The 17,322-nt window shown below is 41.7% G+C and overlaps 1 protein-coding gene across 1 annotated transcript in view; it reads left to right on the top strand.

Moving 5' to 3' along the window:
- NWD2 (NACHT and WD repeat domain containing 2) overlaps positions 1-17,049 on the top strand; it is a 189,567-nt gene extending 172,518 nt beyond the window's left edge. Inside the window, exons 4-7 of the mRNA XM_059924151.1 lie at positions 603-806; positions 3,048-3,192; positions 8,612-9,201; positions 13,117-17,049. Of these exons, the coding sequence (XP_059780134.1) occupies positions 603-806; positions 3,048-3,192; positions 8,612-9,201; positions 13,117-17,049 (4,872 nt within the window). The remainder of the gene's footprint in view (positions 1-602; positions 807-3,047; positions 3,193-8,611; positions 9,202-13,116) is intronic.
- Positions 17,050-17,322: the final 273 nt, after the last annotated feature.

Raw genomic sequence — 17,322 nt, 5'->3', positions numbered from 1 at the left:
GACACTGAGCATGTATTTTCCTTTGCCAGTTCAACAGGGAGAAAATGATACCTTGTTTATATTTTGAATTTTTTCCAGTTACCAGTGGAAACTTTATGTGATTTATAGTGACATCACATTCAGCGATCTCATACTTCTTTCATTTGCAGCTGTGTAAATCTGGGGCTTAGAATCAGACTATAAACTCTATACAAAGCAATTTTTTTTTGTTTGTGAGTTTACATGTTGGATATTTCATAGAGTACAGCATGTCATTTTTCTTTGTTACAAACAAACAAACAAAAATCTCAAAATAGACAACCTTTGTTAGCTTACGTAAACTTTGGGAAAATTTCTTTGCTACAAAATTCTGTATTTTTGATTTGTCTAATATGATATGCAATCCCAATATGTGAATTTATTATACTACAATATAAATGGTCTAATTTTACTTATGAAATAATCCATGTGAAAACGTATCCACTGTGATTAAAAGAGACAATGGATGGAACAAAGTATCTTGTTATCTATTTATTAATATTTATTGAGTGGCCATATGATATGAATACTGAAATGGACTTTCTTGGTGATACACTAAGCTGAACTTTCTCGGTGATACACAGGGACTATTAGGTGAAAAATATGGGAACATCCGAATCCCTGGAGAAGTTGAAGCGTCAGAGTTTGAAATGATTTTGGATGCTGCCGTAGAGGCGAAGCTGGAGACCAAGTTACTGGAAGAGTGGTATTGTCGGGATGAGAACTCGGTGCCAGCAGCTTATTACCTCAGACCCAAGTCGGAAATGCTGAAAAGCAATAAAAATGCAGTAAGTTACCTTTCTCTCCGAAGTATGTCTCTCTCCATGACTTTAAACAGTTTATGTCACCCAGGGGTGGTCTTCTTCACAGAAAAGGCACAGTAGACAGAAAATTATTCTGCCCTGGACCCTAAATTTCCTTTAAACAACTAAATCCAGAGCTAACAAATCTTCCAATTTTTGATCCACCTTTCTTTTTTGGCATCTCTGACTTTCCTGCTGAGGTCTTTTCCTTCTTCCTGAAGTATATCTCTTAGAAGTTCCATTAATGGAGGTCTATTAGTGATAAATTCTGTTTATCTGAAAATATTTGTATTTTTCTCATTTCGCTATAACGTGTCTATATATATTCTGATTGGTGTATGTTGTGCTTCCTGCATTTGCGAATTCATGCATTCTATCAGTTTTGGAAAATTCTCAGCCATCATCTCATCAAATAATGTCCCTCTTCTATTCCTTCTGTTCTTTCCTTTGTGCTCTTTAATTAGATGTACAATAGATTGCCTCAGTCTATCCTCCACGTCCCTTTTTTAAATTTGTTTAATTTTTACTTTTTAATTTTTTTAATTTTATTGAAGTATAGTTGATTTACAATGCGTTAATTTCTGCTGGACAGCAAAGTGATTCAGTTACACATATACATACATTCTTTTTCATTTTCTTTTCCATTATGGTTCATCACAAGATATTGAATATAGTTCCCTGTGCTTTACAGTAGGACCTTGTTGTTTATCCATTCTATATATAATAATTTGTACCTGTGTTCTCCATGTCTCTTAATTGTCTTTTACATTGTCAATTTCCTTATCTTTCTATGCTGCTGTCCAGAAAATTATTTTAGATCTTTCTTCCAGTTCATCAATTTTCTTCTTCAGCTGTGTCCACTCTGTTCATGCTTGAGTTTTCAAGTTCAACAGCTATATTTTTAATTTGTGAAAGATTTTTTTTGGGGGGGGGGTGGTCTTTTAAAAATCTGCCTAGCTGTTTTTTATAGTCTCTAGTTTTTTAATTCAGTATGTTCCTTTAACATTTCATACATTGTTAATTTATATTCTTGTGCCTTATGTAGAATCTTGCAATGAGGTTGAGTCATGCACGAATATGATGGAAACATTAGCATTGTCTCTTCTCCAGCTTGGTTCTCAAATGTGTCAATCATGTGTCCCCCGAAACTGAATGAAGGAGGTAGAGAAAATGGGTGGGACTATTCATTGCACAGAATTTTAGAGATTAAAAGAAGGCATAGCTATCCATCCCTCTTCCAAAGAGAACTTCCTTGATACATTCAGCACCCAGGCAGCTCTGAGAGGAGGAGAGCCCTGGGTTAGCAACAGCCCTTCATTTAAGGACCCTGTGTCCATACTCCAATATAAAATAAAAAGGTAAAAAAAAAAAAAGAACCCTGCATCTTTGTCATTCTGACATTTAACATAAAGCATGTTCTCCATGCAAAATGAAATCATGTCAGATTCCTCGATTTTTCTTCTTCCTCACATGCATTTTTCAAAGTAATTATCTGCGAGACTACGGAGACGAATATTGGGGTAAACCCCAAACCATTCTCTTAGGTAATATGCCAGAAGTAAAGGTAGTAGCTGGTAAAGTAGATATCAAAAAACATGATACCTCAAGAAATCAGTTTTACACAGTTGTAAAACTTACACATATATTACTATTTAATTGGCTTTAGTTGTTCCTTCTTCATTTGATTCCATGATCGTCTAGGGAAACTTCAGTTATTCTCTAAACCCCACATGATATTTCTGCATAAATTGTTGCTAAGTAAATGAATGTTTGAATAAGATTATCAGCAAGACTCTATAAATGTTACTTTCTTGGTACCGTACTCCTATTTTATTTCCTAAAGGATCATAAAAATAAATGAGGAAGAAACAACTAAAGACAATTAAATAGTAACATGAGTACCTCCCCTTTAACTGTCTCTCCTCTTTAGAGGGTAGTGAACATAGGATTTTGTTATGACATTTGTATCAAAACTCAAGCAGGAAATACATGGTATATTAAGAAATCCCAACAAACAAATCCTGTTTGGATTCACACCGTTGTGTCACCTGGGCAAGTTCCCATCACTTTCAGGGTACCGGGAAGAGGAAATGAGATTCTGTCTGTTAGACACCTATCATGATAAGGCATTAGTAGACTTTCAAATAACAATAGTTCTCTTGCTCTTAAATACTGGGTTTTCTATGATGATTTTAAGACCAATATCTCACTCTTACAATTCCATAGATGCAGCCCTCTGCCAATGCTGAGAATGAGAAGACCTGGCAAGAGATATCAGATGAGATCAAGAAGGTATTCAAGGTTGCTGTAAAACTGTTACATGAAAAGAGGAAAATGAAACACAGCCAAGCCAAGAGGTACCTGTTCTCAGGTAATTTTTACGCATCTTCAGTAAACTGAGGAATAGATAAATAATAGATGTATACGCTGCTTCCCTTTTATGGTTCTGCAAATTTAGTTGCATTTATTGCCCGATGAAATTTAATTTTTCTACATGTTTCCATCTCCTGGGGAGGCAAGTATTCTTTTCATTCAAAGATAAGCCTTTACTTAACTTGAGGAATTCTCCAAAAATGTGACTTTAAAAGAACTCAGAGGAGGCTGGATATAATAGACCAGACTCTGCCAGTGTTTCTCAGTTGAGCTGCTCATTCATTCACTTACTTGGCTCACTCAGCAAACATTTATTGAGTGCATACTATATGCCAGGCACTGGGGCTACAACAATGACAAAGAAGGCAAGGTCTCTGCTCTTCTGGAACTTTTTTAGGGGGGCAGCGGGGATAAGTGATAGGCAAGTAATCAGACAAATGAACAATACCATTTCAGAAAGAATAAGTGCTACGAATAAAACAAAACACAGTAACAGGCTAATAGGGACTGATGAAGGCTGTGGGGGTCCAGATTTAGATGGGGCAGGTGTTAAGGAAATGACTTTCGAGCCAAATGACAGAACGAATCAGAGCCGGCAATGCCATATCTAAAATAGAGAATTCCAGGCAGAGGGATTACCACGTTCAAGGTCCCTGAGACAGGAATGTGCTTAGCAAATTCTAGGAGCAGGAAGAAGGTAAAGGTAGCCAGGCTTGGAGAAGGAGAGACGAGGTCAGAAGGTGGGCACAGGCCATAATAAGGACCTTGTGTTTTATTCTGCTGTCAACAGAAATAATCAATAAACAATCTATAATAGGAATAGAAAAGAATTTTATTTGAGCCTAACTGAGGACTATAGCCCGAGGCACAGATTTAAGAAGTACTTAAACTGTGTTCCACCTGACTGCAAAATGGGGGAGGCTTATATAGGCAAAATCACAAAGTTACAGTTAGTCACATGAGTCATTTATCAAGAATCATAATTGGAGCTGGCAAGAAGTCAGGATGCTTGTCAAATAAGGATTGGTTGGGGTCTGAAGTAGTTGCACAGGTACAAGGGGAGACCTTGAGACCTAGGCAGATGCTAGCAGATATTGTTTTAAGAACGACGGTATTCTTGTATCCTTGAGTCTGATACAGCTCAGAGAATTCAAGTTCTCAGTGATACAGGAACATGTCTGAAAGCACATCCACAATGGCCACCCGGCTCCATTTTGAATGCCTGAACCACAGTTATTCCGTTTTGATTTTTAAATGGTTAAATCAGATTTTAGTGGTTAAATCAGATGTACAATGCATGTTTGACAGGCCAGAAGACAGGCTGTTGTAGTTAGCATAAAGGTCAAGCCAAACCATGTGTAAGCCAGAATGACTTCCCATACCTGTGACAATTTCTTCCATCCCTGGGTAAGATGGGAAGCCATCGGAGGTTGGGAAGTAAGGGAGTGGCAGGATCTAATTTAACCTTAAAATAAAAGTCTCCCCAGCTACCGAGCAGAGACTCACTTGTGGGCCTTTCTCAGCCATGGAAAAGAGGCTTTATTTTGAGGAATTGCACAGGAAACCACATATCTGAAGAAATATGTCAGTCATAGTTTCCAGGGGACAAACACGCCTGGGTAAAAGTAATCAGTTAAGTAGCATTTATTTTGAGAGTTGATAGTAAAGAATTATTGAAGAAAAAGCAACAGTAGTTGCATTTTCAGACTGGTTTTGTGAATGATGTAGCAAAACGTTTGTGAAAACCGAAGAAGCACTTGATATCATTCTCCTTGGATATACATGTATTGCAAGCTCAGAGAAATTATATAGAATTTTGACAAATTCATTCTCCTGAAGCTGTCAAAAAATTAGGTCTTATTTTAGTTCTCCCTAAAAGTACTAAAATTGGCAGGAATAAGTACTATCTTTAGAATATACAGGTTAACATATATCCTTATTCCTTTGGGATCTTTTTGACCCATTTTAGAAGCCCTGGTTCTTCATCTTTATCAAGGGCAGAACTACCGAGTTTTTAAAAGCATGCTGTATTAGGAAAAAAATACCAAGAGCAAAAACTTTCCTATTCTTGATGTAAGAGACACCAGTTAGGGGAGGGTATCCTCTCGCTTAGAGTCAGACAGCTCAAGTGTTCAAATATTCATCGGCAAACACTTTCTCTTAATTTTCTCCACGCTAAAGAACATGGTCCACATGGATAGCCATATGAAGATTAATAATCTCATACTATGTAGTATGAACTATTTTCTACTTGGGGTTACATCTTAAAGATATGCATGATCATGAAATTTTTATTTACTTTACATTCCAAACTCATTTTAAGACAATGTCTGCACAATGAAAATTGCTGAAGAAGGGCCAACTCTTTGAAATGAATAGAGTATATTTGTTTTGTGCCTGTCTCTCCAGCCTATCCATAACCAATGTTGTGGTTGGACCAACCCTTGTGCTTCTTACTATGATTGCAAGACACCCTTCGGCAATCACCATCAGGAAACTTTGAAAAAATAACGCCTTATTACTTACAGGAGCTGGCAATTACACAGCACATCTGGGGCCACACAGCGAGGTCACAAGTAGAGAGAGAGAGAGAGAGAGAGGGAGGGACGGAGAGAGGGAGGGAGGGAGAGAGAGAGAGAGAGGGAGAGAGAGAGCGAGAGAGCACATCAGGTTTTGCTTTTACTGGGCTCACTCTTTATTGGTGAATTTAAAACATAAGAGCGGGAATTTGAAGCACAGGAAGAGAAAAAAACAAGTGGCCCAAAAGGTTAGTTACTGAAATCAACCAAGATCTCTAAAACAAAGGAACCTCACTGAGTAGAGGTGGCCTGGCTCTGTATGTGTGGTTGGTAATGAGTTTATTCAAGATAGCCATCATTGAAGTGGATGCCTCAGCAATCAAAGCTCAAGTCAGACACTTATATTACAAACAAACAAACAAACAAAACCCCCCAAAAATGTCAGGGTTTATGCTACAATATTACTTTAATATTTTTAAGCATACCAGATAGAACCTGGAAATGTGTACTATTTATATTTGAATGTATTTTTTCACAACACTTCCAGTTTTACCTTTTTAAATAACAGGAAAGGAAGAGAAGTAAATTAGACTCCAAAACAGTGCCCTACTGTGAATGCCACAACTGAGTGGTCTTGGGAATAGCAGAGAGGTGAATGTCTCATGAATGATAGTTGCCAGGGCTGGGAATCTCCCCAGTGTTACCTTCATCAGGTTCTGTGATGGTTAAACTTTAGGATATTAAGGAAAACGCAAAGACAGAAAAAAAATACAGTATTCTAGTAAGGAGGGGGGAAGCTTATAATATTCATTGACAAATAAATATCAGGAATTATTAATAAAAGTCCCCCAAAATGTTGAGGATGCACTTTGCTTCTAAAAATAACTCTATAGAGTTGATTTTGTCTCACATGACTCATTTATTCAGGTATATTTATCAACCAGACATTCTTGCATACAGCCTCTTTTTATCTCCCTGAGCCAAGCTTGGATGGGCTCTACCAGCTTGATTTGTCTGTATCTCTTTTCATGTTGCATTTATGATCAACACGCCTGATTGATACTCTGTTTCCATAGAGGTGATAACAAAGTCAGGTTACAGTTGGTCTGTTTTCTGGGAGTCAGAGGTGACAGTGCATATCTCTAATTATCATCCATTACATATAGATACTGCAGGTGGATCACCTCCTTTCTCTTCATGTTACTAGGTATACAGCACTGGCTAACCCAGTGTGCCCCTAGCATCGTACCCAGATGGCTGGAAAAGAGATGGGCCAAAGGCTGCTTTCTGCAGGAGCTCATAATGTCCAGATTTCTTACATCTTCCCCTGTCTACATTATAACAAGTTCTTAATCTTCTATAAAAAGAAGAGTAGACATATGTTATAAAAGCTCCTTTAACTGGCCTCCTGAACCAACTTGCCGGAATATAACCCTTTGTAAAACATACTGATGTGAATGGCACAGCTCATTCGACACTGGTGGCTATACACGTCTTTTTTACTTAAGTCACAAATTTTTATCAATTGCTATCATTACTGGAAAAAAACAGTGTCACAGAAGTTCTGCTAAAAGGCACCATTTTAAAATAAAATTCCCACCTTCCTTAATATTTACTCTAGAGAATACACCTATGTTCTAGGTTTTGCTCGATGTCGGCGTTATGGCCAGCACATTGAGATGTTCTCAGTTACGACCAGGCCCACCCCTCACCCCATGCTTCCACCAGATCCCAGCCCAGTAGTCACCCCCTTAAGAAAGGCTTCCCTGATTTCTCCAAGTGGTTAGACCTCCAGGTGGGTTTGCTCTCATGGCACCATGTTATTCACCTTCACGGGCCTAAAAATAATCATAATACATTTATTTGTGGGACTCTGTGATTCGTGTCTGCCATCCTCCACTGGACTGTAAGCTTCATAAGGGTTTGTTTTTTTTTAACATTCTTAGTTTTCTCTTACCATTGTATCCTAAGAAACTAGCAGCGTACCTGGAACATAGTAGATGCTCAATTAAGACCAACCGGATGAAGAAAAGCAGAAAGGCGGGGAGGAAGGGAGGGCAGCCCGTTTTAAAAGCCTGCTTGCCTTAAAATTCATTTCCATTGGTTTAATTATTTTATTTATTTTTTATTTGACTTCCCTAAAACCATGCATAAATGATATTTTTATTACTACTGATCCAATTTTAAATGTTCTTATGGGTCCTCAAATGATTTAGAATGCTTATTTACTTTTATGTAAACATATGTATTGTAAGCCCTAACATGGTTTCTCTCACAAGAAATAAAGCTACATGCTAAGTCATTTTTCTGTACCTGCTCTGATGGATATAATGGTATTTAACAGTGACATGGATAATGGATAAATAAAATCAGCACATAATTATATTTTGAACCCGTTTTTATATTTTTATTTCTACGTATCTGTCTGGGGTACAATGCATCTCAAACAAAATGGTGAAACCACGTTGCAAGGAGAGACTGAGAAGGAAGAAATAGACTAGATACATCATTTGGCCTCTTCCTCATTCTCTCCTGGCCCCAGTTGGTGCCTGCTCTCCACTCTTAACAACTCCTGAAGTCTGGGAGGGAAGCCAAGCAGGAACTTAAAAGAGTCAACCATAAGCTTGGTATGCTTTCTTTCTTATGCTTATGTTCAACCTCTCCCTCAGGTTGAGGAGGAAATTAAATCATTTTATTTAGAACCCATTGTTCTGGGCTCCAGGCTGTTTAGGAAAAGACAAATAGGAAATTAAGGAATTGAGAGATTATTCTAGAGGCTACTCTGCTACACACTATAAGCAAAATAAACTACCACTAGTGACTTGAGAGTTATGTGCTCGGAGCGTGGGTGTGTTGCATCTTTGTTCTAGACAATAAACTTGTTGTATCTTCTTTCAGCTATAGAGGATGAGTTTGACTTCGCTCTAGGGAAGCAAACTCCAGCATTCCTGAAGAAATGTGTTTGCTATATTAGGAAAATTGCTAACATTGAGCGTTTCGTGAAAATCCCAGAGATGGGAAAATACATGGATATAACTGGAGCAGAACCAAGGATTATTCGGGACCCAGAAGCCCAAGAGAAGCTGATAAAACTCCGGGATGAATTTATTCCTACCATTGTTGCGTCATCTAATCTGAGAGTGTACACATCTGTTACTCATTGTGACATGAAACTAGGCTATTCCCAAGAAATAGAAAACCATTACATAGAAGGACTCGGTAAACAATTTTATGAGGACATGATTGACATAATTCAGGCCACGGTACAACAGAATTTTGACACAGAAACTGATACGCTCTATGATGAAATCCTTCAGCATTCATCATTATGTAAAACGTATGCCTCCTTCTACGAGTACAAATGTGAATCTCTAAACATCGTGCATAAATACATTCTTCCAAGCAAAACCGGGCACATCAACCCTCTTATTATATACGGTGGACCATGCACTGGGAAGACCCTTCTGCTAGCTGAAGTAGCAAAGAAGGTAAAAGCTTATTCTTTTACTTGTATATTTGTAAAAACTTTTACTTTGGGGAAAAGATCAACTGATCAAATTCACTTCCATTTTCTGTGTTTACTATCCGAATTATAATCGGTCCTTTAGGAATGGATACTTCAGTGTTTCTCTTTTGCTGGTATAACAGTTATACTGAAAGAAGAAGACTCATGGGGTCCAATTCTAGAATAGCTTTGTTTTGTCTCTTACTGTTCAAACTTATGTTCTGGGGCTAGTTCTCACCTAGATAGAAACTAGGGCAGATCTCACAACTCTTCTCATCACTCTCAGCAAAGACAAGCACTCCAATCGCTTCTGGATATTAACTCCATCTCAGTTCGGCAATTACTATGTCCAGTCAAAGATGATAATTAAAACTTCAGTCTACATCTCCCTGCCCAAGCTGAGGTCAACCATACACAAGGCACCTCCAGTGGGAAATAGGGACATGGCCATCTTCTCTTTTCTTTCAGCACACAGCACTTCTTCCCCTCTGTCCCTAACCCCAACTGCACTTCTGACCCCTGTAGGGTTGTGGTTTAGGGGATGTAGGTAAGGTAAGGTGGCCAGAACATTCTTATATGACCAGTACTGTTCTGACCTGGGTTCGGCACTCTGGTCTTGGCAGGTGTTTAACACTTCCTCCCGTTTCTTCTGAGGCCTTTTCATGGTTTCCCGAAGGTCCTTTCCCTTCCCCATCCCCCACCTTGTCCTCACTGAGCATCTCTCACCTACAGTTCCCTAGGGTGACACAGGGAACTGCATTGTTTTTCTATCTAGCTGGTCACCTCCATAGCTCCTAGGCATCCAGCAACACACATTTCTAGTATCTTTCTGCCAAGAGCCTCTCCACAACCCAGCAAACCCCCTTAGACCTGGGAAAACAGAACCGACAGAAACCCTCGTCAGCTCACACGTGCCAGTGGCCCACATATGATACATGGGAAACACTCAGGTATTGTTTTGCCCTGAGAAACTCCAGCTCCAATACGGCAGCTCTCTATCACTACTCCATCAGAGCAGCTAGCCAGCCCCACTCACTCAACCTCCATATTCCTCAAATGTCATCAGATACAGATGGCCATGTCTCCCAAGCCGTAGGGGACATCCTGAAAGTGGTCCATTGCAGTCCCTTTCCCTAGGCTAGAAGTGAGGGGTGGGCATCTCTCAGCCCTCCCCTTTGGGAGTGGGGTGGTGAGAGATACAACCCACAGCATCCTCATCTCCCACTTTTTTCTTGGCCTCTTGAATCTCTTTTTCAGGCTGGAGGTGGGTTGTCCATCAAAGGTAGCAAAACTAATTTTCAAAACTCCCTTTCAAGTCTTGCAAGATGGGCTGGAGCTTCTATCTGAATGCGGTATCTATTGTCTAAACTGGGTGACACTAGTACCAGTTTTAACCTCCTGTTACACTTGATATCAAAGTCTGATGGTTTATATTATCCTGGTGTTACTTCAGAATCTTTGTATTGTTCTTCCCATGGTCAGTCTCTTACGAACAGATCTTTAACTTTGTGAACATTCTCATGATTTATCATGTGCTACACAATTTCAGGTAGATCATCTTGAGGACAAGAACTAGAACAATTGTGTTGCACCTTATGGGGGGATTAGGTTCCCAAGTAAGGTCACAGGAGACAATCGGGTGTATCAAGCTTACTGGGTTGGCCAAAAGGTTCATTCGGGCTTTTCTGTAACATCTTATGGAAAAACCTGAACGAACTTTTTGGCCAGTCCCAATACTTGAAAAGTCCTTAGGAAGGCCCATTTACCATCTCTCAATCTGCCAAGCCCAGCTGCTGGTTTTTCTTCTTGTGTTAGGATATGCTTTCTTTCTTTAATTGAACACCCAATGAAATGGTAGGCTTACACCTAAGGGACATGTTGCATCAAAATAAACGTGTGCATGTGCACGTGTGTGACTGTCTGTCTTCGAACACTACTTTGTACATGCATCTTCAAACTTTAGAATTATTCCAAGGAAGCAAGATAGTAACACTAAAAGGGGAACTGAAATCAAATGAGAAAACATTGGTGTATCCATTTCACCCTCACTCTGGGGCTTTTTCCTTGAGGAGCAGGGGAGGGTAAAGGTGGTTGGAGGGACAATGCGCATGTGATGCGACCCTGTGTGTCTAGCATGGGAGTTACATGATGTGTGCTGATATGCCTGTATACATACGCAATTCCCGTGGCCAGAATGTAGTGACAGTTAATCAGCTTTCTGAGCTCTCGCTGTTCTGGATAGTCCAACCACCAGCTCCCCTGAGGAGGCTTGCCTATTTCTAGGTCCCCTGCCTGGACTCTGCTTGCTTCTCCTCCCTCCTGGGGAATATCTGCTCCTCCCACCCCCTGCCACCTCCACCAGCAACAACCTGTGCTCCCGTGAGCTCATGTTCCTTGTAAGGATGCAGACAGGCATCCCGTGTTTATCTCCAGGTTATCTCCTGTGCAACCGACATCTCCTTGGACATGAGCTCATGATCAGAGGGCCATTCTTTACAGACATCACACATCCCACAACACGTGATTGGGAGGAGGGAGGACGATGTATATAATCATCATAAGCCATCCACATAGGGACAAACAAACTGTGTTCTGTTTCTGATTTGCCACCGAACAACAGCTGTAAAATGGCAACATTACCTTCCTCCAAATTAGCTTCAAAGGTTTGGGCCAAACACCGACAATGAGTTGCTTATTTTCCTTAACAGTTCATTCTGAAACTGACATCCATGAATCTTTTCTGAACTTACTCATACTTTAACCTGAACTACCAATTGAGGAACCGAGTTTCATAAACTTACTTCTTAATGTATTAAATAATATGTCCTTTTCTAAGAAGTATCCTCGGTGAATTCCAAGGATTACTGAAAAGTATTTTCTCTCTAAAAATATACTTTGGAGTGTTTCATACTTTGATCATATCCCTTTTTGTCTTTACCTTTCCAGACAGAAAAATATTAAACCTAGCAACCCCCTCATATACTTTATCTCTTTAACTATACAATTTAAAAATGGAGAGTGGGAGAGAGAGAACACTAGAATGAAAGTCAGATACGACTTCTACTCCATTTTCATCTCTTGGTAATCATTTAACTCCAAGCAAGCTATTTTTGGCCTTGGTTTCCTCTTCTGTTACATGATACTGTAATCCCATGTGCCCTACAGAGAGACAATGTGAGGCCTGATGACTGCCTGTTTATATAGTAAACTGTCTGTTATAAAGCACAAATTCAGCAAAACTCGTTTAACCAGCATTATATAGATTTTTATGATAATGATAAAAAATAATCATAATGATGACCCTATAGCATCACAATAGAGTAAAATGTCTCTGAATCACACAAGATTATATTCAGTATCATTTTAGTGCTGAGTATTTTTATTGCATTCTAATTAACTGGAACTGTGGTCAGCCACATATATAGCCTTATGTGATCTCAATTAAGGAAAATATTTGACTCAGTATAATGTGTAGGTCATTACTTAATCTCTTCATTAAACAAATATTCACCAAGCACCGACCATGTGCCAACAACCATGCCGAGAAATGGAAATTCAGCGATGAGAAACTAAGTATACTAGATATTCAGGTTTACAGTTTGTGAAATGCTTTGTAACTTTTAGAATACAAGCTAAATTCTGCCCTGTGATTGACTAATACTGTGATCACCATTTTATTACCTTTAGTAGAGTGATCCTGAGGGTCTCACCTACAGACTTTAGTGCATGAGCTTTCTGAGAGCTCCCTGACCATCTCGGGTTTTTCCACTTCCTGGTTCTAAGGTACTTTCTGCCTGGTCAGGGTTACCAGAAGGCTGATCTCTGCAGAGAGGAAGTGTTGTTGCATGTGACCATGTGAATATATGTCTCCATTCTAAATACCACCTTTATGTTTTAGGCTTACGGCTGGCTACATGAAGACACAGGACCAGAATCTGACCCAGTCATAGTCGTGAGGTTTCTAGGAACCACAGACATGAGTACTGATCTTAGGACTCTCCTTCTAAGTGTTTGTGAACAGTTGGCCGTGAACTACCGGTGCCTGGTTCAGAGCTACCCTAAGAAGATCCATGACCTCCGTGACTTATTTATAAACCTCTTGAATGAGTCTTCATTGCAGAGACCCCTCGTGGTCATATTCGATGCCCTGGAGCAGCTCTCAGAGAGCCACGAGGCCAGGAAGCTCTGGTGGCTCCCGGTTCACCTTCCCCGATTCGTCCGGATTGTCCTCTCCACGCTGCCCAATAAACATGGGATCCTACAGAAACTAAGGTGCCTTATCCACGAAGAAGACAACTACATCGAGCTGATTCCCCGGGACAGGAAGATGTGCAGCCAGGTGCTCAAACACCAGCTGCTGCGGGTCAAAAGGAAGGTCACGTCGGGCCAGCAGATTTACGTGAACAACGCCTTCTCCAAGTGCACGTTGCCCATGTTTGTGAACCTGACCTTTAGGGAGGTGAGAAATTGGCGATCTCACAGAGACGTCGATGAATCCTCCCTCTGTGTCACCGTGCACGAAAGCATAGAGCAGCTCTTCTGCTCCCTGGAGAGGAAGTGTGGGCAGAAACTCATCTCCCGGGCTCTCGGTTACATCACCATGGCCAAAATGGGTTTGAGTGAAATGGAGCTGGAAGACGTGCTGGCCCTTGACAACAGCGTGATGAATGAGCTCAACGAGAGCGCCAGGCCCAGCAATCCCCTGAGGGTACCTTATCTGTACATCGCGAGGCTCAAGGAGGGGCTCAGTGGATACTTAATCGAGAGACACGTGAAGAACATCACCCTTCTGGTCTGGGCCAACAGACACCTGCAGCTCATAGCCCAGAAGCTGTACCTGCAGGATAACAGTGACCTGCATGAAATGCATACCATCCTGGCAGACTATTTCCTGGGGGTCTGGTCAGGGGGCAGAAGGAAAGCGTTCTGCCTTGAAGACCCCTACCTGAATGGCTGCCTTGACTTGGACAGCAGAAGCCTGCTTGAGGAGGAAAAGCACTTCATGGAGCAGGCTTCCTTCGACAGGCAGGCCCCGGACCAGCCCTGGGTCTTTCAGTGCAACCCACTGGAGCCTGACATCTTTTTCGTCAACCATCGGAAAATGTGTGAGCTCCTGCACCACCTGACGAGGTGTGGGAAGACCGATGACCTGCTCTACGGCATCATCATGAACTTCAGCTGGCTTTACACCATGATCAAAATTGGCCAGTTTGACAAAGTGCTCTTGGACATCGAGCTGGCTTACAACTACTCGCAGGAGAAGGAGCTCAAGTTCCTGGCGAGCACCCTCCGCAGCATCAAAACCAAGGTCGTCGCGTTCCCTGGCTCCCTTTCTGCAGAGCTTCAGCAAAGACTGCTGCCCGTCGTGAGTTCCCTGCCCAAACTTAGACACCTTCTTTTAGAATGTGACAAAGATGGGCCCAAATACTGCTCCATCGTGCCATTACACTCATCCATGGATGTGACCTATAGCCCAGAGCGTCTTCCCTTGTCATCTAGTCACCTGCACGTCACCGAGATTCTGCCCACCTGTAACCCCAGTACGGTGCTCACAGCTTTAGAAAACGGTTCCATCAGCACGTGGGATGTGGAAACGCGTCAACTACTCAGGCAAATCACGACAGCCCAGTCTGTCATCCTGGGCATGAAACTCACCAGTGACGAAAAGTATCTTGTGGTGGCAACGACAAATAACACCTTGTTGGTTTACGACAATGTAAATTCTTGCCTCCTGTCTGAAGTGGAAATCAAAGGGACCAAGCATGGAAGCGGCTCCACCTACATCAATGGATTTACACTGTCCGTCAAACACGCTCTGGCCTGGCTCGAAGCCAGCAAAGATGTCACTGTCATCGATCTGCTCTACGGATGGCCCCTTTACCAGTTCCACTGCTGGTACGAAGTGACCTGTGTCCAGTGCTCTCTGGACGGCGTGTATGCCTTCTGTGGACAGTATCTGAACACCACTACCATCTTTCATTTAGGGAGTGGAGAAAAGTTATGTACGGTGACATCTGAATTTTCAGGTGGGTTTGTGAAGTTCCTTCTTATCTTGGACACAGCTCAGGAAATGGTAATGGTAGATAGTGAGGGAAGCCTTTCTGTTTGGAACACTGAGGACATCTCCAACCCCCAGCTGACCGATGACTTTGACTGCCGAAGAGAAGATAGTGAAGTGGTCAGCGTTGAACTTTCAGAGGACCAAAGCGCAGTTCTGATCTGTAAAGCCCTCAGCATTGAGCTCTTAGATACCGGTATATGGAAGGTGGCTGAAAAGTTCAGAGCGAAGCACAACGAACGCTTTATATCGGCTGTGCTGTCCAAGAATGGAGACTGCATCATTGCGACCATGGAAAACACCTCGGCCGTGTTTTTCTGGAGGAGGGACACGGGACAGTGTATGGCGAGCTTACAGGAAATCTCAGGTACCATAGTCAAGTTGGTGAAATCCAGTCATCACAACATGCTGCTATCTTTATCCACCAGTGGTGTTCTTTCTATCTGGGACATAGATATAATCACAGCTATGTCCAACATAGATAAGACTGGAAAACCCATCCAAAGTCTGGTGTTACCCGCCAGGGGGGAAATCATTTACTCCCTCGATGGCTCTGATTGTGTTCACAAGTGGAACTTCAGCAGTGGGTTCCTTGAAGCAGTATTTAAGCATGAAGGAATAGTTGAACACTGTGTGTTGACATCCTCTGGAGACGTCATGGTGACATCGGATGACAAGAGCAGCCAGTACGTCTGGCATACCAGCAGCGGTGAAAACCTCTTCCGAATTAATGGGCAGAGAATATCTCAGCTGCTGATTACACACAATGACCAGTTCGTGGTCTCTCTCTGCGAGGAAAATGCCTCCAGGGTTTGGAGACTGGCCACGGGCCACAGGGTGTGCAACATCCTGACCACTCTGCAGAATGCCTTCATAACCTCTGCAAATACGTTCGTGGTGGGCATGACCAAAAGCAAGGTGCTGGCAGTCAGTCTTTGGACAGGAAGCATCACCAAGAAGTTCTGCTGTGAAGACGGCACCACCATTGTGAATTTTAAATTGATCCCCGATTGTCCGGACATCATTGTGTTTATCACGTCAGCCGAGACGGTGAATATCTGGAGTCTGACAGATGAAGTGATCTGTCGCCGTGTGCAACTTCCAAACAACTTCCTGAAAAATCTACAGGATTTTGAAATTTCTCCCAATGGAAAGCTAGGCATTATTTCCAGGGGAGATGAAAATATCAACGTGCTGGATTTACACAGTGGTAAATTACGGGTGGTTCACTCCTCTGGGGTCATCTGGAGGCACAGGTTGTCTCGAGACGGTCGCTACCTGGTATACATTTGTTTCCGAAACGGGGAGGAAGAGGATGAAAATGGTGCGATATCCAGTTTGATTGTCATGAGGCTGGCCGATGGCAAAAATATCGGTGCTTGCTCCCTTTACAAAACTCCAACTTTTCTTGCCCTCTCCCAGCGGCACCTGAACATCATTGTGGGTTTTGAAGACGGCAGTATAGGGATATACACGGTGGTGGACCGCGTAGATGCTGCACTGAAAATTAAAATCGCCACTTCAAATAGCAGACAAATTTTCAATAATGCGACACAGACATCGAGGCCAAAGTGTCATAGATACTGTTTTAAAGTGTCTGTGGATTGTTTATGGAGAGAGTCCACTGAGGTCTTTGCAAGAGACAGTCCCATCACAGTGAGTGACTCCATGGAGCCCAATGAGGCGACGCCCTCCAAGAAACACAACTCTTGCTATGACCGGGTGTGCTCTGCCCTGGAATCCAGGGGCCACAGCTATGCCCCTGACAACTGACAAAATGTTTTTCCTGCTCAGCAGAAATACATAATACGTAAAAGAAAAAAAAGTATCTTCTGTATCGCAGATGATAAACACTCATTCTTAAAGGACAGGAAAGATGCTGGAGTTCCAATGCTAATTATTGCCATGCTCATGAAATGTATAGAAATGTGAAATTGGTTGTGAGGTTGGTCTTCTTGATAAAGTTTATCCAGGAACGAAGTCTTAACAGAGAATTTCTACAAATCGTATTTGCATGGCTATATCAACTGGAAGTTAGAGGGTAGT

This window comes from Balaenoptera ricei, chromosome 5, assembly GCF_028023285.1.
Source record: "Balaenoptera ricei isolate mBalRic1 chromosome 5, mBalRic1.hap2, whole genome shotgun sequence".
In the NCBI taxonomy this organism is placed as follows: domain Eukaryota; kingdom Metazoa; phylum Chordata; class Mammalia; order Artiodactyla; family Balaenopteridae; genus Balaenoptera; species Balaenoptera ricei.
Note: the sequence above shows the minus strand (reverse complement) of the source record. Positions and strands in the feature narration are given on the sequence as shown.